This window comes from Triturus cristatus, chromosome 6 (genome assembly GCF_964204655.1).
Source record: "Triturus cristatus chromosome 6, aTriCri1.1, whole genome shotgun sequence".
Taxonomy (NCBI): domain Eukaryota; kingdom Metazoa; phylum Chordata; class Amphibia; order Caudata; family Salamandridae; genus Triturus; species Triturus cristatus.
In genome coordinates this window covers 634,387,806-634,414,822 of record NC_140589.1, presented here as the reverse complement: position 1 = coordinate 634,414,822, position 27,017 = coordinate 634,387,806, and the positions used below count along the sequence as shown (strand labels likewise).

The 27,017-nt window shown below is 46.1% G+C and overlaps 1 protein-coding gene across 1 annotated transcript in view; it reads right to left on the bottom strand.

The window, feature by feature from the left end:
* MMS22L (MMS22 like, DNA repair protein) overlaps nucleotides 1-27,017 on the bottom strand; it is a 534,885-nt gene that overhangs the window by 488,392 nt on the left and 19,476 nt on the right. The window contains exons 2-3 of the mRNA XM_085611124.1: nucleotides 13,483-13,608; nucleotides 12,007-12,059 (exon numbers count right to left, since the gene is read on the bottom strand). Of these exons, the coding sequence (XP_085467250.1) occupies nucleotides 12,007-12,059; nucleotides 13,483-13,608 (179 nt within the window). The remainder of the gene's footprint in view (nucleotides 1-12,006; nucleotides 12,060-13,482; nucleotides 13,609-27,017) is intronic.

The following is a 27,017-nucleotide window of genomic DNA, read 5'->3' as shown; positions in this document are numbered from 1 at the left end:
ATAAGAGCCTCCTTCTCGCTTATTGAATTCTACAAGAAGCTGAAGACCTGGCTGTGCGAGAAGTCCCACTAGGTCCTAGGATTGAGTAGGCTATGGAAAATTACACTAACAAGGTCTTTGCGGAACATCTAGTGTGACCAAACGAAGAACTGAGGGTCTTTGAAAGCAGACCAAGAGCTGGCCAAGGAAGCTAAAGACCAAATAAGGGTGTCTGAGGCTGTCTGAGCCATAAAGTCTCTGAGGGTAAGCGGAGGATCACTGATAGTTCAGGTCATTTGAGAGTCGGCCGGAAGTGTGTGAGAAGGCACTTACTGGCACATGCATCAACAATGCCATTCGCGATTCCTTATTAGCGAAAAATAAGGATACGCTAATAAGGATTAGCAAAAGGCTATGCATGTAGAAATCGCTTAAAAAATAGCGATTTCTAAACATTCCTTAATTGCGACTCGCAAGTTGCGAGTCACAATTAAGGAATACCTCCCCATTCATTCATATGGGCCTAGAGGCCCATAGGAAGGAATGGGAAGACATTCTCAATTTGCGATTCTCAATTAGAGAATCGCAAATTGAGAATGCAATTTCAAGGGTGCCAGGGTGTCAAAAGGACACCCTGTTGCACCTCTGAAATCTGCATATGAGTACATCTTGCACACACACATGCCCCAAGGGCATGTGTGTGTGTGTGTGTGTGTGTAAAATGGAACTTTGAAAAATGCACTTTAGTGCATTTTTCAAAGTTTTTGCAAATTACCATGAAATTCAACTTCATGGTAATTTGCTCCCCCGATTAGCAAAATCGCTAGTTTCTTTACTTTAATGCATTGCATTTAAGGAATCTCAATTTGCGATTTCTTAAATGCAATGGCAATTTAAGCAATAACAATTTAGAGATTACTTAAATTGTGATTTTTGCATTTGGGATGCATCCCAAATGCAAAAATACCGGTAGCAAAGGGTTGCGACCGGTTTTTGCTTTGATTCATGTGGGCCTTAGTTTCAGATTAGCAATTTCTACTACCTGCCGCAAGGTATCAGAGTGCCTGCTGGTGGTATCTGAGAGCATGCCCAGGGTGTCTGAACGACATCTGGCAGTGGTAAAGGACCGTCTGAGAGACGTAAGGCCTTTAGAAAGGGGTAGCTGGAGAATGTTTACCAAGGCCAGCATATCGGATGATTCCAGGTCTGTATACGTCTTTAATTCAAAAGGGTAGCAAAGGGTTAAACATATAAAACATCCCTTCCTGCAGGTCTAGGCCTGTGCTGAACAAGGAATGTGTCATAAAAGGACAAATGTTTCTTAAAATGCATTTCTAAGTGTCAATTAGTTTCATTTACCGTCACCAGTACTATGTACAAGCCCAGCAGCCTGGCCCTCCACTACTGCTCCTTTGAGGTATGCTCGTGATCTTCCATAATGTGCAAAACTCCTTACGTTTGGTAAATGGTATGTTATTTCATTTTTGACATATGCATATTACAGTGAGGAGCCAGCGAGTGCATCTATATACAAGCTGTGCATTTCAATTTGGATTTTTCGAGTGCAGTTTAAAATTCCTCCTATAAACATCCCTATTTATGATTTTCAAAGTCGAATCACCTCTGTTTTTATTGCCTTCTCTCACACGCAGTTTGATTTGGGTCATCATTCATGCCAAAACTCCCCATTTAGGTGCTCCACTGAAGACTGAGTTAAAAAAGATTATTTCAGCTCCTTAATTAACATCTTAGCCTACAATTATCCTCTAGAAATGTCCCTCTTTAGTGTTCACAAATAACATGTTCATGAGAGCTTTACTTCTGTGATGAAGATATGCAATTCTTTTATTTGGGTCCAGCATCGCTTGGTCTATTTCAAAAGTTAGACACAAAATAGCTGTTGATAGACAAATCAAATTCTGCTTGCCAAGTGGCCACATCACATGTGGGGCATGTTCAGCCCGACCAGATTTTTTTTTTTGCAAAACCATCTTGCACGTTCAGATTCTTTAGGGCATTCTGACAATGGTATAAAAAACCTGATGCAAGCGCGGTTGACTCAAAAGCCTGAACCTGGCCCTTAGCCACCATGGTACTTGCCTTGTCCTTGCAGACTCTCCTCTGTAGAACTTCACCCACGCCTACAGATATATCAGCTATGTTTTACGATGCTGATGGTAGGTTTCCTGGCAACAGCATATTTATAAAGGGTTTGAAAACATTTTCTCTAGCTGCAGACAGGGCTATGTTTGTTGGAGTTAGACAGCAAGATTGAGCCTTATGGGTTGTGTTGCCCCTGCCTCCATTGTACGGTTTTCATCCGGGTGTTAGTTAGCCTGAAGACTTTTATTACTTCTGGTAATTGTACGGAGTGGTAATGTCAACTCATCTGATCGTGAAACTGTAATCTTGATTCAACACATTATAGACACGGAATATAGTGAAGTGGCTGAGCAAAGGTGCAGACCTGCCAACTCACACGATGCCGCAGCCACCGTGTGTCACACGATATTTCCTCCCCTCACACGGTCACCAGGTAAGAAGCAGATATCACACGGCGGCCAGGACAACAGCTGGAAACCACTGCAGAATAGTGTGGCTTTACAGCTGTTTTCTGGAGGCTCCGAGTAGTCAATATCAATTAAGAAATGCGAGAACACCCCAAGACATCGGCGGCAGCAGCTTCGACAAACTTCTGTGCTTTTTTAGGTCTCGCTGAGCCAGCGCATTCGCTGCTCGGCATTAAATTTAGTGTGTGGGTTTTCAAAGTGCGGCCACAGGCTTTTGGTGGCCTAGCGCTTGCGGTCACGCGAGCGTGCACGCGCGCAGCCGCCATCTGCCTCCCTTCCAGCGCGATCACAGCTGCGCGCGTACCACTCGCGTGCTTACCACAGAGCGCATCCTCGCGATCGTGATCACTTTCGCTTTCACCGCGATCGCAATCACTTTTATGGCCGCGCGGCCAATGCTTGTTCTCCTCGCATTACTCTTTCTGACTGCTCTGTCTTCAGGGGTCGTAATTTTCTGTCCTTTATCGACGGGGGAACATTATTTCAGATTTCACCTACAAACTTTATTTGCGATAGAGTATACACCCCGGCGGGGCATGAACGGCATTTTACAATATGGAATGCGCCTACATCAATTACTGGATGACTGCTGAAGTGTCTGGGTAATATTGGATGAAATCACGCACAGCCCTAACCAAACCAGGTGCCCTATTTTCTTGTTTTGCAAAGGAACTTTAGTTGAGTTTTTATTTTTTAACAGAGACTGGAAGTGCGTGGAGCTGTGGCAGAGGAGATTGTATCTAAACCCTTCTTTAATAGACTGAGTGCTTTGAAGTCCTCGCCGATAGCGAACAGTTAAACATCTCACAACTATCAGCTGATTTCTGTAAATAACCTCGTAGACCAGATCGTGTTCTCTTTATTTAACTTTTGTGTGTGCCTATACGCCCACTAAATACTCCCCCATCGAGATTTGCATGTCATCCAGGACCTTCATATCCGAAACAAGTATGTGTATTTATTTTCCGTTTGCGTTTTTTTCCCACCTGGACCCATGTCGTCTTTTTATATTCTACTCATTTGAGATTTTAAGTGGGACAAAGTTTAAAATTGAAACTTTCTGCCGGTCTGCATTGAGAAGGTATGTCACCCCTTCCATGGAACCTGTGCACAAGCCTCTTCTGGGCATGGGCAACGGGGAGGTGTTAAATCTGCATTCATCTAATACATGGCGAGTAAACAACCAAATTCGTGCTACGAGGCCGTGCAGTTCTTCCTAGGGCACTAGACCATCTAGAGCTGCTCTGTAAAGCTCCTTACGAGACCCTGGATTAGACAACAACTGACACAAGCAGCATCATTCAATCCGATCGCACGATGGACATAGATTCATCAAAATGCTTGGTGTAGCTGAAGTGACATCACACACCCTTTGACCCTGAATGTACCCAGAAATTGCAATTCCTTTAACTTAACCCTCAATAATTGGCAATGATGGCATTCAATAATTACTTCATGATCAATACAACACCACAGAAAAAATTTCCATTTTAAAAACCATCTATATTATGGTGCTGGCATGATCTTTCGAATTGGTGAGACTTAAAACCCTGAATTGTAGCCAGCCAGACTCTCTTCCAAAGGGCCTCTGGGGGGCAACAGCGTTTCACCTATAGAGAACATGTTGTAAAAGATGGGGTCAAATAGGGTATTTAAAAGCACAATTTACACATAAATTTGCTAAAAAGCTGTTGGCTGTGAAAGGGTACTTAATGATATTCTTGTCCTTTCATGGTGTGCTAGACCAATGAACAGTGGCGGCAACACGGATCCAGAGGTGGCGGGAAGGGGCCAAATAAGAAATACAATTTATCTTACCTCCCCGCTGCTTCTCCCTCGTTGGGTCCTCCTCATCGTGCCGGCCGGAACAACAGAAAGCGCCCAGGCTGAGGCTTCCCTGAGCCAATCACAACGCTGCATTTCAGAGTTGTGATTGGTAAGCACCCAGGCTCCCTTGACCAATCACAACGCTGCAATGCACTCACCCTAGTTCATTCATTCTCACTATCTCAGCCTTGCTCTTACTCACTAATATTTACTCTCACTCATGGTTATTCTGACTCAATCTTACTTACTCATACTCATTCACAATCACCCTCACCCCTTCATTCTCACCCATTCCCCTATTTCCACACTCTCACTCATTCTTTCTCCTTCATTCACACTAACTCACTCCACATCTCATTCATTCATTCCTGCTTTCTGGCTCATGTGAACACCCTCTTATTGCCACTCATTCTCAATCTCTCCGATTTACTCATTTTCATGCATTGTCCGTCACATTCCATCTCTTTCATTCTTATTCATTCTCACTCACCCATTCTCATTCACATGCAGTCATTCTTACTCAGACACTCAATCGCACTCACTCCTGCATGATACCCGTCACCAACTCTTACTGACTTTTACTAACCAACACATACAGCACACTTACACACATGCTGACAAATGCACACACACAGTTGAATGCACACAACATACATTAAACATTTTTTACTCATCATTTGCGACAGGAGGTCTTGTTTATATGATCTGGTGGTGCAGGCCTCTCAATCATATCTATTAGGTGACACAAAGCCACCTTGTGTGGCTTTGCATGGCCTCGTGGATATAGAGCAATACAAGCCAGCGCAAAGCGCTGTGTTTCCCTACTCTGCACCAAGGAGGCGTTGCGGTGGGTGTTCCACGCAACACCCATGAGTTTTGACGGTGCTACAGATTTACCTAATGACATAAAGCTGGGGCAGCGCCAAAACCTTACGCCTCCCCAAAGCAGGTGTAACGAGGATAAATATTTGTATTTCTCCTTGTTTTTTTCCTCTTTCTATGTGTGCTGCATTCTGCAGCACACATAGAACGAGGAAAACGCATCTCTAGTTTGTTTTTGTGCAGGTAAATAGCTCCGTCCTGCACAAAAACAATCCTGCAACAATGCAGACACTCTTGCACCATGGTGCAAGGGTATCTGCGTTCAGATACGGCATCAGTGCAGTGGGAACGAACAGGAATGCGTTGAATATCATAAATAGGTTGCATTCCTGCACTTTCGTTTTGCTGCGCTGCCCTGCGCCAGAAACTCATAAATGAGACCCTTATTCTGTATCAGTATTTCAAGAGCCTGTCAGATCTAAAAACAAGCATTGGCATAGCCAATAGGTCTCGCTTTTGGGACCTTAGAAGTATTTAGTTATGCAGCACAATATCCTTTGTGCAACAACATTAACTGTTGCATGGCTAAACACTTATAAGGTCCCAAAGGCGAGACCTATTGGCTATGTCAATGCTTGTTCTTTGAGTAGGGCACAATTGAGGATGGCGGGGGCAGAAGCACCCCTTACGGAAGCAGTCCTCGGCACGAAGCCCTGCACCATTACGGCCATGCCCCACTCCTCACACAGTGAAATGTTTCATTAAGTTGGCAGGCCTGAAAGGTGTTGTGGGCCACGATGCATGAACCTCTGACCTCTAAACACTTGATTAGAGGTGAAATGCAGAAATAATCGGGGCACTGTGGACCCTCTCAGACCTCTAGGCCCAGTGTCAGATCAGCAGTTCCTCAATGCCCATGATAGGGTCCCTTAAACAATAGACAATACAAGGGATCCCGATTTCAATTGCTGGTTACTTAAGATGCTTGATTCAGGCCTGGTGCACCCACAAGTCTGCCGAGGTCACTGCCTCATGGCGCCCCCTATGCAGCACCAAGTTACAAGAAAACAGCCCCAAAAAAACTCATACTTGAGTGGATTGGAAAGCGGCCCAGCAGCAAAACATTGCTTTGCCTGGTGCACAAGCGATGTACGGTTCATGGCTCAGTGAACGGATCTTAATATTATACTCTCTCATTTTAGGTAGATAGACTCACCGCTGTGGCATATATAATGTCCTATGGAATCAGATGGTCAGATTATATCAGAAAGCACGGGGCAAACCAGGCTCTTACTAATAATACACTTTACTGAAGTATCTTAATTTCCTTAGTACTATTACAGACTACAAATGTGCTTCCTCTTCCTTTTAGCTCATATTACTTGTAGATTCATTTTCCACATTGAAGCTTTCAGCTATTGGGCAATGGACACGCGTGTAGTACAGGCGTACAAGCCTGCATCCGTTTTTGTGCTGCGGTGGTCCTCAACGATTCATTTTATTTGTATAAGATCATTTTAATGTAAATAAATATGCAAACATAAATATTTAAATATCGTAAACGGTTTCATTTTCCTAATTCCTTTTCATATGCAGCCGCTTCAACGTTTTAATAGTATTTTGCATGTTTGTCAATGGCCTTTTCTCTCAATTGGAAAGAAGCTTTCATGGCGTAAGGGGAGATCTGTGGAGCTTATTGTAAAAGAAACCACTAAGAGAGATAGATTAGTGACTATACTGAAAAGAAAGTTATGGAGGATGTCCGGTAGGATATACATTCTTTATTTCAACACAAAACTCGTTTGATTGGGAAACGCGTTGAAAGAAAGCAGAGCAGCCATGCACCTGTTGTAGTACAGCAGACAACAGCAGTTAAGACTTTCAAACTGTGCAGCAAAACAGTGGTCTTGCACAAAAAGAACAGGCCGAAGGGAATTTGAAAATGTACCCACACAAACCATGCGAGCCCAATAACACCATAAAAGTAAAAGCATTGGCAATACCAATAGGTCTAGCTTATGAACGCACTGTCAGACAGATCTAAAAAATCTATGAAAGTTAATGACTGGCCTCCTCCCATCTGTGCTGCTGCCAGAGAAAAACACCATAAATGATCCAGTTATTTAAGACACTTCAATAGCATTACAATGTCATGCCTGTTCACCTGAAAGTTCAACCTCAGGCAGCTGTATAAATAAACAAAGATTTACAACTGCGTGGAGGGAAAGCACTTTATTGTGGAAGCACCAAAATGTTGGCCAATACAAATATCAACTCCTCAGTCCCAACACGTGTGGGGAGGGAGGGGGGGGGGGCAACAAAGCCCGTCTCTGGTAATACTCAGAAAATTGTCTGGGAACAGCTGCACTGTCAAGCCAGACCATAAAAGCCACTCCATTTAGATAGCACATGCAAGCATCAGTTGATTCCTGCAGGCCACACACCACAATCTCGCTAATTGACTGAGTTGAAACGAACCTATAGAATCCTGTTGTTCAAAGTGTAACGACAACTTGTATTTACATCTATGTATTTGATCAAACAAATTATTTATCTGAAAGATTCCAAAAGGAGCCATTAATACTCACGAGAGTCCTGTCAGAAAGAAAATTGGTACAGACGTAAAATGGCAGCCTTGGCTTACTTACCGGCTGGCTAATAGAACAGCAATTGTCTAGAAGATAGGAGTTCACCCAACCATCAGATTGAAAAAGTAAAAGACAACTGCTGAGTGCGAGGCCAATACAAAAATTCTATATTCAGTGAGATCACAGATAACAGAACAGGGTGGGGGCACACTGGTGGACCAAGTGTTATACCTCTCCGATTAGAGGTCACTTCTAAGTCTGAATGGACGACACCCCAGCACACAGATACACAACCTGGATGAATAAGGTACAGGTATAGAGGAGCAGCAGTCTTAAAAAAGATAGGGGATCCTATAAAATAGGCAGAAATAGACAAAAGAGGAAGGGGAGGCTAACTTGACGAATTGCTGAACCATATTGACATCTAAATTGATACAGAAATATAGAAATGTTACAGTGCTGCACCAAAGCTTGTGGGCATACCTTCAACTGTTAGGCAGGAGATTTAATTGCTGAATATTTCCTACAACTGCATGCTGATGGTAGTTGATCCAAACATATGTATATATAGGGAAGCAGACAACCTGGAATCAGGCTCAACAAAGCCATTTACATTACTTAAATATAAGCAATAACTTTAAAAGTTATAAAAGTGTTTCTAGAAAAGGATATTAACAGATTATTATTGATGGATTTGGAAAGTATCCCCTTTTAAATCCAAGGTCGTTAGTAACACCTGTGGGTGCCTCGGGGGATCTTCTTGGATTCCCTTTCTTTTTAATATCTACATGGCCCCCATTGTCAAAGGTTGTTCTGTCCTTCGGTCTAGAGATTGTGTCTTCTGTAGATGACACCCAACTGGGGAAATTGTTTGGACAAAACCTGGAGGTAAAAAAAGCCTGGCTCAGCGACTGCATGCATGCTGTAGACTATTGGATGGAGCAGAACAGTCTCCAACTTATTGGGAGGAAAACTGAATTTTTATAATTTGGCAAAGCTAAATCAGACTTTGGCAGAGGATTGTTAGCCTTCTGAATTGGGCAATCCCCCTTTCCCTAAAAAGGTGTCAAAGAATCTCGGTATTTTACTAGATGACAAGTTTACTATGGGTAATCAAATTACTGCAATTTGTGGCACGTTTTGTTATCTTTCACCTGCTTCCTTTAAACTGTAAAAAACTATTACACAGGCTCTCATAACTAGTCGTTTTGACTATTGAAATGCTCTCCGCTATGAATGGGTCTCTCTAGTCACATTTGCAGGTGTTTCAGAATACAGCTGCCTGACTGAGTTGTCATCATCCATCGAGTGTCCGATTAGGTCCAATTTTGAGATCACTATATGGGCTTCCAGTCAGGAAGCGCTGTATTTTTAAGCTCCTTTGTCATGCTCCTAGAGGTTTAGATAGGGCAAGCCCAGAGTACCTTCATACAAGAATTAGGCTCTACCACCCTGCTAGGAGATTTGGATCATCCGACACTGAATTCGCTACTCCTCACTAGACTCAGACAACTCGAAATGGAGGCCTTTCCTTTTCCTATCTTGCCCCACACCATTTGAATAAGCTGCCCATCCAGATTCACTCTTGCCAAAGTTTCACTAAGTGAAAAAAAAGTTGATAAACACCTGGCTATTTTAATTCCTACCTCTTGTAGGAATGCATGGTACCAGTCCTCTGGGCATTAGGCTCTACACCAAGATACTACTGATGCTGAAACCTGTTTGCGCCATATCAAAAGCACATAACATAGGAACAGTAAAACAAGCATTGGCATAGCCAATAGGTCTTGCCTTTGGGACCTTATTTCGTATTTAGGATACAATTGGTAGAGAAAAGGGAGGTAAACTGGTCAATGTGGAAAGGAACCTCTAAAAGAGGTTCAGACAGTGTGCAGTGCAACTGAAGGGATTAAAGGCTGCACGTGAAGTGGGTGTCGTTGAACAGGAGAGGGGGGTTGAGATGAGTGCTGCAGCCTGGGCCTGCAGGTGGTTTGCGACTGAGCCGTCAGTATTGACGGGCGCTCAGGGATGTGCTGCGGAGTTGAGGGTGAGGAGTGGGATACAATTACAGTGGATGGTGGGGTGTGGCAACACCCAATGTTTGGCACGGGTGCCACCATGCAGGCACAGCAGCAGCGCGAATGGGGATTGCATTGCCCCCAGCTAAAGGTTCATATGGCAGCGGGAGTGGAGCAATATGAAGGAGTAGGTGGATGATGTGCGAGGATAGTAGGGCTGGGGTGTTGGTTCTGGGGCTGGCTTGGTGGTGGTTTGAAGTTTGCAATTCGTGGGTATCATGTGGGGCTCCAAGGGGATTAAGATGGCGGGGGGTCCCTTGTGGGGAGGTGCGCATCCTGGGGTAAGGTGTTGCAAGACGGGAGTTGTGGTGCTTACCACAGGCTTGGCGCTGGGTTGGGCATACAAAAGGATCAGTCTGGGTTGATTCCAGGGGGTGGGTGTGGGTGGCTGTGAAGTGTGGTGGGGTTTGGCGTGAGCGAGGCGAAGGGCTTGAGGGGGGGGGGTGTTGCTGGTGAGGGAGGACGGTGCCTCGGGATGCGGGATGAATTTTGGGGAGTTGCAAGTTGGTCGACGGGGGCCCTCTGGGCAACCGTACGCAAATGCGAGGACCTAGGGGGAAGCGAGTTGGCCCTATGCGCGGACCTGCCGACTTTGGAGCGGCTCAACATACAGCGATACTCTGCAGATGATTTGGTCTTCTCGGAGTGCCACAGACCGGGTGTTTGGCCTGGGGTGACGCAGAGAGGATCGGGAGGAGGGTTTCTATGCGGAGTTGGGTTTAGGTGGCAATCGGGTTAAGGGGTAGTCAGAGGCGCACCAGTGGGAGCATCGAGGGAGGGGGGGGGGGCTGCTGTGTAAGCGGCTGCGGACATGACATGCGGTGCCACTCTGAAGTGGCCCATGGAGTTCGAGGCCCTGCTTAGCTCGCAGTCCCAGTCCCCCATGCGCTGGAGGTGCGCCCGCAGCCTGGGTCTCCAGGGGGACACTCCCCGCAGCGGTGTGGTCTGATGTTCCATGGCAAGGAACAGCCTCAGGGAACACCACCACCTCTGCCTTTCGTTGGGGAGCGACGCCTCAGGCGCTACCGTGCCTTCTAAATAGGGCAGTCATCTGTAATGTAACTTATTTTGTTCCCATGCAGCGACTGTGCCGAACCAGCTGTGTGAGAGAGCTTGGTGGGAGGGGGTGCAAACATGGAGCGCAGGCTGCTAATTAAACAAGCGCAGTCGGGAAAGTGAAAGCAACCGCGTTGGGTTAATTAGAAACCTGATCCTGGAATGCAGCTGGCACACTGCGCGCCGCTGCTCGCTCCAGAGGCCCATAGGCCATGGGAGTGAACGTTTACAGAAAAGGCGGGACATACCCCCGCCATTGGCCATTTGCGTGCATTCATTTTTTAAAGTCACACGAAATGGCCAATAAAATATGTGGGTGTGAATAAAATCACACAGAGAAATCTGTAGGAAGTTGGGAGTGCTTACAAGAAGCCTCCCCATAGAACAGCGCATGCGCTAGGCACGGCCTAAATAGGCAACAGAATTGAACAAGGCAAAGGCACTCGTTTTGACTTACACATGTTGAACAGATGTTCACACACTTGAATACACAGAAGAGGAATCACATGTGCCTCAACAGCGTGTTTATTTTCCACATACAGGAAATAGTGCACTGCTGCTGAACATACATGTTGCATCTGTCCTGTGTAAGCATACACTGCTGACCCTGTCCTTCAACAGTATTAGGCAGGCATGCTTGGCTTTGTTGTATGTGATGTATGTTAGCAAAGGCTGGTGTTAATCCTTTCACTTGACAAAAGTCAAAATCAATGGCAATATCAAAAGGGGAGTGCAGCACGAGGCGTAAAATGTGGGGAACACAGGATACAGAGGGAGCAGGGTGCACAGTGGAGAGGCGAGCTGCAACAGGTCTAGGCCCTGTATACAAATAGAAGAAAGAGTCTTGAAGTCACGATGCAAGGAGTGGAGGGAGCAGGGATCCGGAAGGAGAGAGGGCCTGGAAAGAGAGAGGAAAACGAGCAGGGTGCAAGGAGCAGACAAGAGAAGGTTCACAGAGCATTGCTTGCACAACAGCAACACTTGCATATAAGCATCTTTTTCTGTTGTAAAGCAAGACTACTTCATTCCATAAACAAACATATCAACCACCTTTTTAATTTAAAAAAGGCTTTATTTAACACTTACCAAAATCGAAGGAACTAGTTTCGACAAGTTTTTCCAATTTGTAAATATGCTGCCTAAAAAAAGCAAATAATTTGTATTTAATATCCAACATATCATTCAACTGCTACAAAGACAGAGCAATAAATTATTTGATTATCCCAATTTTGATAAAGGAGATTGCTTTTGATCACAACAACACAAACCTCTGAAAGTATTTTTCTTTGGAGAGTATTTAACATTCTGATCAAAACCAAATTAAATCTGTATATTCAATATGCTCGAATTCCTCACTTCATTAGTAAAGTAACACCGACTTGCAGTCTAAAGAAGCAACTGACACATTTTAGTTTTTTCATGTGGTCCAATGCACTGAAGGCATATGACCTCCATGAGTATGAACAGCAGTGTCAGCGGCTGCATGTGCGACAGGCTAGTGCAACTATCACTTCACAAGTTATTCCCCAAAAAGAAAGAAGTCCAACCAAAATTAACACACTACTTTTATTACACTGCAAACTATAAACTTCAGATCATTTTAGGATATAAACCTACATGTTTTAATCTGCTTCAAAACACAATTTTCAGAAAAGATGCAACAGAACAAAGTTAGACTGAAACATTGCATCGGTAAGGAGAGTGCCCAATGATGCACTCAAGAGGCTTGGGGGCTGAGAGAGCTGGTCATTTTGAAGGCCCCTCCGTTTGAAGAACAACTGGAACCAAACGTGGACAAAATGGGCCTCTACGACAAACGTCTGAGGAGACGCCATCTTTAAGGGGGTGCTGTGAACTCCCTACTATGCATGAATGTGAGCACATATAATGCAGAGATTTTAGGGAGGGAAGACTAGTCAACGATCATCTCCTAAAAAGTAAAACAGTTACAGGCAAATTTGGTCTCTGGAGAGCAAAGTTCAGTAGAAACACAAAGACCGCAGATTCCCAATGGAAAATTGTAGAAGGAAAAGAGCCAACCATAGCTCCTCACCCAAGAAAAAACACGGCAACAGTACCAATACTGACTTCCAAAATGAAAAAGAGTTTCCTTTAAGCATGACTCGCCAGGCTTTTTGCCCATGTCCAAGTCTAACCATGAGGAACTACTACAAATGTTTCAAAAACAGGAATGGGACAAGAGTGGAAAATCAGGAGTGATGGCATGAGTGGGAGTTCCTATACTGGCAGACAGAAAGCTCAGCAAACGTGCCATGCTCAACAGTGGCACTTAGGTTTCGAATAGATATCAAGACAGGAATGTTTGAAATTAAACTTGTTTTTAAAATCTACCTGGTCAGGTGCCCACACAATACTGATAGAGGACATTCAGTGGGTGGAAATCTGTCAGAAACGTAGTGGACGCTTTGAAGTACATGTATGTGTCTAATAGATGCATGCACACTCAGCTTTTCTTCTACCAAATAACCAGTTTAAACGTTTCTTTAAAAAAACAACTACATTTTAAAAACAGAGAAATTATAGAAGTATATAATATGTTACCGTAATAAACCAAAGAGAAGTCTTGTAGATTCAACCAATGAAGTTTCTGTGACCCACTGAAAGCCAAATAATTCCACTGTGTCCGTTTCATAGTCAGTTGGGAACGGGTCAAGTTTAAGCAAGAGCCTGGAAAACAAAAATATCCATGTTAGGCACACTGTAAATCCACAGCCATGTGCACAGCATGACTTACCGCCGCAAGCTACAAGGAAGATATTTTAATAAAGAAGATTTTTATCCCCACCACTGTCCTATCATTTTAAACAGTATGACAGCACCCAGGCCCCAATTTAACCCCTGCACTCGTCACTCATCATACATACCGCATTGACCTGTAACTCAACAAAAATACTGTTCAGAACATTTAACAAGCATTTGCAATGCAATAGGTCTCGCATTTATGAGAGTTTGAGCTATTCGCATTGTAAATGGCAATGCCTTTGATTTATGTGTTGTTTTTAAAGCAGATAAATAAAAGGCATTGTCATTTACAATGCCAATAGCTTTAACTCCTGCAAATGTGAGACCTATTGCAGTGCAAATGTGTGTTATAAAAAGTTTAAAAAGTGTTAGGAGAGGGTTTTCTCCTGCCTGCAACAGCAGGCAGGACAAAGCTATTTGAGAAAATAGTGCTTGGACGCTGTAATTAAAGCCTACGAGCAACAAAACACGTAACAGGGGGTGTCGACAGGTTACAAAAGGAGACAAGGGGGTACTAAGGAGGGACTACTAAGCCTTTTGACCAACGAACAGCCACAGTTTACAGTGGACAATGACACAAGCCAATGAAAAATGTGGCCGGAGCTTCAAGTCCGTACCTCAATACAGCATGCATCGAGCTGCCCAGGCTCGACCTAAAAAACGTCTGCAGTTTCCTTCACCAAAGCCAGAAGAACAAGGATATTGTGCTGCATAACTAAATACTGATAAGGTCCAAAAAGCGAGACCTATTGGCTATGCCAATGCTGGTTTCCTTTGGGGCAGTAAACACTGGTCTCACCCTGCTTCGACATGGTTGCACATTTAGTAAGACCATGTGTGCTGCACCCCTGCATGAGCACTACATGGTGAACACCCACTGCTGTGCAGTCCTAGGGCATGACGCAGTGATTCACTCTATTAACCACAAAAAATAGCCATAATCTTTACTCCCTTTTTCTGCGTTTATCACAGATCAAGTCCGTCTGTACAACACTTCGCAGGTTATGGTTTCAAACATGCAAACAGCAACAGGCATATGATATATACATTTTACCTTCTACAATTTAAGTGGTAAACATGATTAATATGCTGCGTTTGCTCCAAGCATGCAATGAGTATTGGATGATACAGTAGAAAACCGTGGCATGGAGTATCATGGTATTGCTCCTCAGGCTGCAGCCCCTTTGAAATAATTTGCTGCCACTTCCTGGGACATCAGCAGCATTTAATTGCGTTAAGCTCTGACCCCATGCTGTACATGGTTTACATATGCTTTCTCACTTGCATGCGGCCTGGGGTCAGTTCGTAAATGACCCCAATGGGGAGTTCAACTACCCACTCTGTTTACTTACCTTTCACTCGTCATCCAGGCATTTCCTGCAAATCGTTTACCATCCCAACATGGCGACTGTGTATACGGGTGAACCTAAGCTGGAAATCTCAAAAGTAGAAGTATACATAGAAGAAAGGTGTGTTTGCTCTGACAGCCTTAGTCCCTGCTTTGGAGTCATTGAACCCACCATCAGCAAAGGAAAGAGGACAGGGTCATGAGGCGGTGGCGTGTCTTACCACCTTAGCCAGTTAATAAATAAGCATTGGTAACGCCAATAGTTTTCCCTATGTGAATTCAATTGACTTTGTTAATTTTTTTAAAATGCTGCACAGAAGATTAGCTGCTGTGCAACATGGCTTAAAGTAAAAAATAAAAAAAGGGCTATAATGTGCACAATGCTGGCTGTGTCAGTATTTTGTATTTTTTACCTCAAACCATGTTGCACAGCAGCTCAACTGCTGTGCAACATGTACAAAACAAGCCTGGGGCCCGAAAGCAAGGCTGACTCCAGCAGAGCTGGGCTCAAGGCCGGACCGGGCATCGGGCGTTTCCCTGGAGGCTCGAAGGGCGGGGCCACTTCCTTATTGGGTAGCTGGCAGCCTTAAAAGCACTGGTAGCCAACAGTTTTCAGGGTAAGATTAGTGGTGATGAATGTACCTGCGGATAGGAGTTGTGCCTAGTGCCAGTTTTGCCTCTTAGGGGTTAATATGCCTTCTGCAAAGAACATGTACCGTGCAGATCAAAGAACAGTATTTTGTGCGCCAAGCTCGGTGGGTTACTGCTTTTGTCAGAGATCCTTTTGTTACTACGCAGTTCATAAATTACAATCGTAATCTAGGTTACGAAATTTGTCCCGACCTTCCACCCACCCCCCCTTCATTATTCAAGTGTTGCTAAAAAAAGGGTTTGTTAGGTAGAAATAAATTAGTAAAGTCAATGCTAACCACTGGTACGTTCTGACGTGAATCCTATTCCTTTTAGTCCACTTTGTTTTAAGATTTTATATACACTGATTTACACATTTCGTTGCCTGTGTGGCATGTAAAATGCTCCCGACATAGTCTGGAATGAGAGGTGCTATAAAAAATGCAATATATGTAAGAGGGGCAATGGAGGGGTGAGGGGCACTGTTGTGGGGTGAGGGAAGGAATCATCGCGAGATCCCCAATAAAGACTGCCGTATCCAGGTGCACTGTAACGTCTTCTTTTACCATGCTGTGATAGCCACAGTAATAGACATTATAAGGAATATACTGTGTTGTATATTACACAATTGTACCGTATGGGGCTGGCCTGGCAATTTACCAAGGCTGCTTTGGGTCCCCAGTCCGGCCCATGGGCTGCGCCCCTCCCTTGTCACGTGACCCCACATCATGGAGATCAGCAGCTGGCCCCCGGATAGGTATCCCAGATATGTCCCCACTGCACCCCGGGGTAGGAATGCTGCTCCCCCAGACCTGAAGGACCAGTGCGACCAGATGCCTGCCCCGCGAGCCTACGCCGAGGCACTCACGTAGAACCACTCGGCACCGTAAATCACCTCACACGTGAGCAGCAGCAAAAGAGAGTCCAGAGGAGGTCCGGCTGGCCCAAAAAGACGAGAGCCTAATGCTGAAAGGGGGTGATCCCACAACAAACAGACATGGGATTTAATACTACACTACCCCTTTTTGCAGTTTTCTTTAACTATAGCTGCCAACTCGACCCGAAGATATTTGGGCGCTGTACATGAGTAGGAGTTACGTTACACAAGGATGCATTTGTGTTTTGTAGGCACGTGGAGATTAGGTCTATTAGAATCCGGGTTCTCTGGTTGGCACAGGTAGGTACTTGTGACAAGCAGGGAACCTTTCCTCTAGTCAGGGTAAGGGGTTACACACCTAAAATAACCCATGCTCACCCTCTGGGTAGCTTGGCGCGAGCAGACAAGGCTTATCTCAGAGCGTTATAGGTAAAGCATTTGTGAACACATACAGTAACCAAGTGACAACACTACAAATGGACACCACACAGGTTTTTATATTAAAAATAAGGATTCTTTATATAGGATTATCACAAGACCATTAAACGATTAAAAATACACAATACGGTTGCCTAGTTGGTAGAAGATTGCTTAGTTTCTCTTAAGTTTTCAAATGCGACACTTTAAGTCAATGTACCTTAGATGCGACACGCAGGGCAACGAAAGTGTTGCAGCGATGCAGTCGCGTTGAAGTTCTTGGTGCAAAAGAAATAAAGACGGGATCTTCCAGATGCATTACGCTTCTCAGATGTTGCGAGAAGGCTCGACTCGATGCGTCGGCTACAGCGGCGTCACCTTTGGCGAGATGCGACGGCAGCGGCCTTGGCAGCGGCACTCTTCTCTGATGTTGCGAGACGCTTCCGCTCGATGCGATGCTACAGCGGCGACACTCTCTGCGAGATGCGACGGCAACAGCTCCGATGGGGGCACGCTTCTCTTCTTTGCGTCGCGCTTCCAGCTCCTTGCGACACGCAGTCCCTCAGAAGGCCCAACAACAGCGGCAGGCACTTCCAAAAGACTCTGGGGAGCTGGGGGTGAAGTCAACTGGTCCCGGGACTTCGTTCAGGGGGCAAGCTCAGTTCAAGCCCTTGGAGATCTTTTCAAAGCACAAGTTGAAGCAAAGTCTTTAGTAGTCTTTCTCCTCTCCTTCAGTAGCAAGGCAACCACTGCAGGCCAATCCCCCAGGTCAGGGACAGTACTCCTCCTACAGCTTTCCCAGTTCCATCTCCTCTGGCAGAGGTTCTTCTTGTTTCAGCTGGATCTAATTTCTTGGGAGCAGGGTCCCAATACTTATACCCCTAATTCCTTGGTTCCTCTGGGGATGAGGGGCCTTTGCCCAGTCCAAACCAGTTCTTGAGCACTCTGTTGACATGACTCTGCCTTTCTATTCAGGGTGCAGGACAGAGACATCAGCCGCTCCGCAGGAGGTGGAGGCAGCATTGTGGTAGCAGAGCACAACCCTATTCAGAGCCCAGGTGTACTCCTCCCACCCATCTGACTGCCAATCTTCCTATTCACCACCAGGCTGCCTAGCCCTGCCCCTCTGGGTTTCCCCAGCCCTGTCACTCACACAACCAGACAGGCAGATACACATCATAGCAGAGGTGGGCTGAAATGGTCAAGCAAGCAAATACCAACTTTCTAAAAGTGGTATTTGCAAACACAGAATATTAAAATAAACTTTACTAAAAGATGTATTTTATTAGTTCAGGCATACTAAACTAGAATTCCTACCATGTTCCCTGGGTCTGTTAGGATCATAGAATGTAACAATTCTAACAGCCCATTCTGGCCTATGGAGAACAGGTAGCCTTACAATAGTGAAAAACGAAAATGGCTGTAATTCACTATTAGGACATGCCACACACATCAGGCTTGTCCTACCTTATGCTTACAATGCACCCTGCCCTTGGGCCTACCATAGGGGTGACTGATATGAAGTTAAGGGAAGGTTTAGGGACTGGCAAGTGGGTGCACTTACCCAGTCAGCATGACAGTACCAGACTGCACGCAGGTTCTGCAATGGCAGACCTTAGATACATTTTACCAGGCCGCTTCTGTGGGTGGCACAACCAGTGCTGCAAGCCCACCAGCAGCATTTGCATTTACAAGCCCTGGCACTCCTGGTGCACTTTACTGGTGTCTGACAGTAAACCAAATAAGCCAATCATGGAATCCAACCAACATATACATTTTAAATAGGGAGCACTTGCACTGTGGCACTGGTTGGCAGTGGCACAGTGCTCTGAGCAGCTAACACCAGCAAAACACATGAGGCACAGCGACAAAAAAGTGGAAGGGAGACTCACGCCAAGGTGCCAGGTCTAACAAGGTCATTTGCCCAGAATCACAGGATGTTGAGCCTCGGACCCGATTCTCCAGTTCTCAAGTCTGCAGCTCTGGTCGTTACACTACATCCTCGCCATAATTAGGCCTCTCCCGCCCACCTATACACCAGCCCCAAACCATGCCCCCACGTGCCCAACAGGCTATAACAAGTTTACAGGTGGGGCCAGGCACTGCACACAGACGGGTGAGTAATTGCGCCCATCTCTACAGGCGATGGACGTCGGAGCCATCCCTTACAACCATATCAAAATTGCGGGTGTGACTACACTTTTTAGAAGAAAAGTCATCACCTACACAGAGCTTCAAAGTGCCAGCCCGCTGACTTGTGGTACCATGTTAAATATGGAACACACCCATTAATTTGGAGAAATGTAATTAAGCGACTTGGAAAAAAGTTTACACCACAATTTTTGCAGATTTATATAGCGCAAACTCGACCCGAAGATATTGGAGCGCTTTACTTGACCACCAATTACATTACACAAGGACACACATTTATGTTTTAGGTAGTCTCGGGGAGACTAAGTGATTTGCCCAAAATCACACAAAGTGGAGTCGGCCCGAGACCACACCCTCTCTTCCCTTATTACATTGAATTTGTAGGGGGCAGCTACCCTAAAGGGGTTCCCGGCGCCCAGCTGGTAGGGAAGGAAAAGTAGTGAGTGAAACGGAGTAGCATTAAAAGTCAGAATAGCCAAGTCTTTTAACCCTTTAAAAGGCAACAAGCACAGGTTTCTCTTGCAGGTAAAGAATTCTACATGATAGTTCCGAAATAGAAGGGCCGACCCCGCATAGGAACACCTCCGACCTTCGAGACAATCAACCTAGTTTGCTGGCGGAGCGCAAAGGACGGAAGGGCTGGTAACGCTGAACCAGATAGTGCGGGGCTACTCCCGTTTTAATTTTAACCGTATCCAAAATAAAAGGGCGACCACGAAGAGCGTCAAGTCCAGCTTCGCTACCACGCCGTACACAGCACGACTGCGGGTTTAGCGTAAAGCTGCCAATGCCCCCCCCCCTCCCAATCCCTCAAACAAGGACAGCTCCATTTTACACCTAGAACAGAGCCAAATCAGTGGTGTGAGCCTCAAAGAGTGAGAAAATGATGCAAGACCCCCACTACCCCCTCACAACTCCCGTCATACCGCGCAGAGACGAGCACCCACAGTCTGCTTCCAAGCACAGCCCCTGTGCCGCACAAGTGGCGGGCAGTTACCTCCACAGAACCTAATTCGCTACTTTATTGTTTATTTATAGTGCCCCCGTCATGGCCTCGTAGCGCCGGATATCAGCATATCGTCAAAACTGAGATATGTTGTGTATTCTTCGGGCAGGGATTAGTAGATCTCCCGGCTTAAGTTAAGTATGGCTCATGAGGCCTATCGTTGTGACATCTACCTCGTTCACCATGCCGCTTCAAGGAGCTACGTTGCTCTCCTGCGCCCCGGCTCGCCATCTTAACAAGCACGGTCCGCTTTCACTTTCGTCCGTTGTGAAAGCTTTCTTGTCTTTATGGGTCCATGTGTTTGAAACACATGGCCCCATAAAGATAAGAAAGCTTTCACAACGCACGGAAGGCAGACGAACCCGTCCAAACGAGACGGCTCAAAAAGCCAAACACAAACGTCACTACCAGCTCTTTTCCAATGGCTGGCCACCGTTTAGCATACACGGTGACGCCAGCCAATGGAAAAGAGGGGCAGGGCTTAAAGCCCTTTACACATAATACTCCAAATCATTAAATCTCGCCAGAAAGACTGCGCATGTGCGCAGCCTACGCCAGGCGAGACCTAAAAATTAGCATGACTTCTGAAGGTGGCTGATCAGTCTGTCAAGGCACAATTTCATAACAAATCCCAATGAAGTAAGCAAATTCCAACAATATAAGCAACTACATAACAGACGAAGAGTTTCAAGGGAACAGTTTGGGGGAAAAAAGCCATGTCGACTCTCCCAGACCAGAGTGCCCAAAAGGCACTAATGTCCGACTCATTTAATTATGGACACAACCCTGCTTTGGTTGCCATTTTTACTCTTCTTCAGGTCAGATTGGGAAATACTAGAGCGGGACAGATGTGTAAGCATTCACCACATTCTTAAGGCTACAATTAGCCATTTGGAGCCTGAGGAGAAACACACCATGATAGCACATTTTTTTTATTATATTCAACTTTTGCAGGATTTTCCATAATTATGTCAACATACACAGTGCTATAAGTATTGACAATTTCTCAACTGTCGACATACAACACACATCATGAAAATCATCCCGCTAACCCCAAAAAGTCCCACCACTTTCCCCATATTTTGCAATGTTTATGGGGGCACCTTGTGACACATTTATGGACTCTTCATGTTGAACACACCATCTATGGGGAGCTGCAGATTACAAGTGTTAAGCGATGTCCCTTTTGGCAATCATAGTTCAGATCCCCAATAGAGTATGTTCTCCTCCAGTGCCTCCCAAGTCCTCCAGGATCTCCAACAGCGCCACCCTGAACAGACGTTCCACCGGTCTGTCCAGTATTTTCTAAAGAATAGTAAAAATCCCGCTCCGATATGTTGTGATAACAGACAATGCCCACATCACAGGAAAGAAGTCTCTCCTCTTACCAAGCTGCACAATAATGTGCATCCTGGGAGTTTGTTAGCCAGTCACGGCTTCTGGTACATAAGGTAGGTAGAATGTAAACATTTCGGCAGTATGAGCCGGAGATGGGCTGAAATAACAAACAGCCTCGGAGCCATGCAAGCACCTCTCCAGTCAATCATCCGAGGGGCCCAGGCACGCATCCCAATTTGTCTTCTGCCCCAGCAAGAGATCAAATGAATTGATGACCAATGACTTATAAATCTGGGATATCCCCAGCCTTGGGGACCCCACGCGTGGCAGCCTTCCCAGCCATCGATAGTGTGCCCGACGAGTCTACTGCGTCTTTGTTCAGGTCTAGAAAGATCTTCAGCTCCTGGCCTAGGAAACAAGTTCATTGTTTGTCTACCAGGCATAAAGGCGACCCATCGGTCGACAACCTCCACTGGGGCACCCAAAGCGAGGGTAACCGAACAGTGGTCCGAGATACCACAAGCTAGTATTTGATCAATTGTTGTTTGAAGGCTCTCTCACGCTGGAAGTAACAGATCAATGCGAGACCACGATTTGTGTGCCGCTGCCATGTGTATACACATGAACTTGGGGATCCATGTACGCCAGGCAACACAGAGCCCCAACCCATTTACCCAATCTGCCCTTCTACTTACCCCCCACATCTTGTCCCTCTAAAAACTGAAGAGTCCATGTCAGGCACCAATGTGAAGTCACTCCCTAGAACTATAACCCACTGAGATACACCCAGGATGAGTATTTTGAGTGACTTAAGGGTCAGCATGGCACAGAGCAAATATATCATATAAACATAGGGTAGATTGCCTAATGGCAAATAAACAATTGGAGACTAACTCCTCCTCCCAACACCCTCCCCCCACACACTTCGACCTTAGTTACGCCTAGTAACTAACAAATGATAGAACTAGCTTTCGAGCTTACAAAACCACCCCATTATTCCCAGTGAAAGTGTAAGATACACTGCTGCTGACAATTGAGGGCTTAAGAAATCAAATGTCAGGTATTTTTCACGGTGGGCCATCCTTTCAGTGTAAAGGGTGACTGCGATTGCCTGGCAGGGTTACAGTTGCTCAGGTCCATGGCACTCCCCGTCAGTCCCTGAGGAAAGTGATGAATGACAAGCTGATCTGTGTCGCTTTAACGTCCGTTGTCGAGCTTTATTGTGAGGTTTCCAACTCCTGAGTCCATCCTGTTGTCCGACCGAATTCCATGGAGGGACCAGATTCCATCCCAAGGTTTTTTGCTCTGTGGTCCTGCCCAGTCTCACGTAGCCTCCAGGGAGTAAAAGAACAGGACCTTGGAATCGTAAATTACTTTAAGCTTGGTGGGATATAGGAGCAGGTACTGGATTTTCATGGCCCGCAGATTCTGCTTGATATTCTCAAAGGATTTACGCTGCTGTTGAAACTGGCGTTTGTAGTTCGGGAAGAGGAGATGCATACGGATTGTAAATCGATCGCTTCAATGGCTCACACCCCCTTCATGATCGCATCTCTATCCCTGTAGTTTAATACCTTAGCACTCATGGGGCACAGGAGACAACCACAGAGGGTTTCAACATCAGCGCCCTGTGAGCCCCCTCGATCATAAAACAGGAGGAGATCCTCTCAGTGGGCAACCACGACGACTTCCATGCCTCAAAGAACTTCTCACAAGCTGAACTTGCTAAACCCTCAGAAAAGCCATCGAAGCGGGGACTGCTCCACCATGCCCTATTTTCACCATCTTCTTCACTCCCTTCATGTTATGTTATGTTATGTTAACGGGTTTTATAGAGCGCAACAGCTGCCTCAGCGAAGAGGCGTCCCGGCACTGAGCAACAAAAGAGCCGTACGCATAACACACTAAAGGCCTACAGAGAAGGGAACAGAAATGTCTTAATGGCTTTCCTAAAATTAAGGTAGTTAGTAAGCCCACGAATGCGGGCCAGCAAAGAATTCCACAGAATGGCAGCTCTATTGCGAAAAGAGCACCCACCTGCACGGACTCTTCTCACCCGGGGAATCACTACCAGACATTGTCCCATAGATCGAAGTGATCGTGTAGGAGTGTAAGGTAGAAGAAGGTCAAACAGAATTTGGGGAGAAGCCAATTTCAGAAGAATATACAATGCCTTAAACTCAATTCGCCTGGCGGCAAATTGCACTGGTCACTGTACAAGTTCTGCGCAAGCCCAAAAGAGATCTTACGGCCGCATTCTGGACTCTCTGTAGCCTCTGAATTTCAGATTTGTTCGCTCCCAGGTACAGCGAGCAAGCATAATCCAGCTTGGACAAAATCAGGGCCTGAATAATGATCTGCCTGGTCGAAGCATCAAAAAAGGCCAGAATAGGTTTGAGCCCGTGCAGCAGACAGAAACAGGTTCCTGCCACCCTTTTTGTCTGAATCTGGAAGCAAAGTGAGTTGTCCATCCAAACCCCCAGGTTCTTCACTACAGGCTTAGGGACAGGAGCCACACCCAAACTCTTGGGCCACCACAGTTCACTCCAGCAGTCATGGTTCCTTCCCACCAACAACACCTCAGACTTGTTGGTATTCAGTTGAAGGCAGTTGGCGGACATCCACTCGGCGATCGCCGAGAGGTCGCCCTGAAATTTTCTGGCATCCTGCTCGGGGTCAATCGAGAGAGCCACCACCAACTGAGTGTCGTTGGCATAGGAAACCACGGTTAGCCCTCTGCTCCTGGCTACATCCGCTAGAGGCTGAACATAAAGGTTAAAGAGCAGGGGGCTCAAGGACAAGCCCTGTGGGACCCCCTGGTGGCCAATAGGAAAAACACCAGAAGCAAAAGGGGGAGCAACCACCTGAAATGTCCTATCAGCAAGAAAGGAGGACAGCCACCCACGGGCCAGGCCAGTAACTCCAGCCTTAGATAAACGATTCAGCAGAATGGCATGAGACACAGTGTCGAACGCGGCGCTGAGATCCAGAAGGATCAGCGCCGACGTCTGCCCCGCATCTAAGGCCATCCACAGATGTTCAGTCACGTCCAAAAGCGCTGATTCAGTGCTTTGGCCAGGCCGAAAACCGTTTTGAGAGGGATCAAACCTCTGATTTATAGTAAAAAAAAATCTGTCAGAAGGGAATTGATAAAGGCCTCGGTGATCTTCGCGATCCAAGGTAGCAGGGAAATGGGACGAAAACTTTCAGGTTTATAGGGGTCTAAAGATGGTTTCTTGAGCAGTGGCAGTAGCCTGGCCTGCTTCCAGGCCCTGGGCACAACCGCTGCGCTCAAGGACCCATTGATCACCATTTCAAAAGGGTAAATGATAGTAGATAGCAGTTTTTTAAATTGGTCCGGCTTCAAAGGATCGGCAGGAGAGCCCGACTTTACCTTGGAGCAAAGTGTCAATAGAACCTCTTGCGTTATAGGGGGAAAGACTTCAAGGACACCATCAGTGAGGTTACAAGAGGTCTCAGGAGGGCCTATGGGAAGCATAGGGAAGCTTTTATAAATGTCCTCAACCTTCTTGACAAAAAAATTGGCCAGGTCTGCGCACTGCGAATCAGAGGTAATCACTGAACTTACAACATCCTTCTGAATTTTAAGCTCCGTCACTATAGAAAAAATCGTCATGGGCCCTGGACATCATTGATAGGCATAACACTATGGCCTTGAGCTCCTGGACAGTGTCTTCAAACTCAGAGATGCACCGCTAACCCCCGAGGCTCTATTGGTCACGATGCAGAGGTCTTGGCCATCATTTTGCTCAGCAGCCAGGGGTACAGGACACTCTTTGGGAGCTCGGGTATAGCAGGCAATGGGTCCAATCTACCAAGCAACTTGTGTCCCAAGAGGCAGCACACAACAGGTGAAGTGCAGGGAGCCAAACGGGCTTTGCCAGCAACCGGAAATGATAATGCTGCTTACTCGTGGGCGTCCAGATCTCAGCGTTAGATGTCCGCCATCTTGGCCTTTCAGGTCACGCCCTCCCCCAAGTACATACCTTGACAAACACAGCATACTTACCCAGATTTCTTTTCACAATCTCCTTCAGCTGAACACAGGATTGCTCGTCAATGATGCTATAGACTTCTCCAAAAAGGACCTATTCATTTTGTATTCACAAAGTCAAATGGGCAAACTGACAGACACTCATACCCATAGCTCAGCTGCTCTGTAAATACAAAGCTCACCCACAAAAACAGCAAACAGAAATATTACACAAATATTGTATAATATACCAAACCTATATCCAAAGAGCATTTAGAGGCTATTGAAGGAGCTCCTTCACTGAACTGGAAGAGTGGAGATGACAGCATGGTCCACAGGGAGGTGAGCAGACACTACGCTACACCAGAGGCAGTGGTACACAGAGCAAGGCTGCAGCAGTGGACAGAACGTTCCTGTCTGGATGCGGAGTTTTATTGCTGCTGGACCATAGTAAGTAGAGAAATGGCTCTGGTGGTGGGCGGCGACTTTAATTTTGTGGCAGATATAACCCTAGAACAATCACATCGACCCTTGCCAGGGGGGGGCGCACTGATGGGCTTGGCAGGAAAACTGGCGTTTACTAGATGCGTGGCAGCAGTCACATCAGACAAGAAGGAAATATTCACACTTTTCCGACATACTCGAGCTACACACTAGAACAGACTTGCTGTTAACCTTCCGTCATATTGCTGGGGCAACACACAGTACAGAGTATCTCACAAAAATGGATCTTGATCACTCCCCTCTCCAGCTCTCCCTAAAGAGGGGCAGGGAGAGGTCGCGCATCCCCCTCATGGTGTCTGAACAGTGAGTGTGGAGTTGGAGGATGCCATGTTTCATGGTACTGTTCTGGGAAAGGTTAAAAAAAAAATATCTTTGAATCAAATGTTGGCACAGCGGTTGACACAGAGTGGGACGCATTTAAGGCATACATGAGGGGGATCTACATCAAGCCCTCGTGCGAGGTGCATCCCTGTGTGGCGGAAGCCCACCGAAACAAGCGGTCCTGTATGATTACAGTGAATATTTAGTACAGGCTCATGCTGACGGGGAACGGGGGAGTTGGTTACTGTCTTGACTGTTGCTGGAGTGTGCAAAAGAAACAATTGATGGATGGAATACTGGACAATGCAAACATTCGCCCCCAGTCACAAGGAACGGCATTAAATCCATAATTCTTTTGCTCACTACACCACCCCAGTTTGGACACAGCCATATGCAAATTAGTCTTGACCCTGTTCCTTGGGGGAACAGTCCACCCTGAACTGCCAAGCCAGGTCCTCCATGGACCGCAAACAAGCATCCCATGACTGGTTTCAGGGCATCACCCTTCATCAGCGAGGCTAGCTTGAATCCAGTGGTGCAGTGAGCACAGGACCCACGTCTGGGCATACCCTTCCCACTTCGGGCGACATATGCAAAAGAAACAGTTGATGGACAGAATGCTGTACAATGCAAACGTTCACCCCTATTCACAAGGATCTGGGATAAATCCATCATTCTTTTGCTCGCTACACCACCCCAGTTTGGACCCTGCCATATGCAAATCAGTCTTGACCCTGTGCCTTGAGGG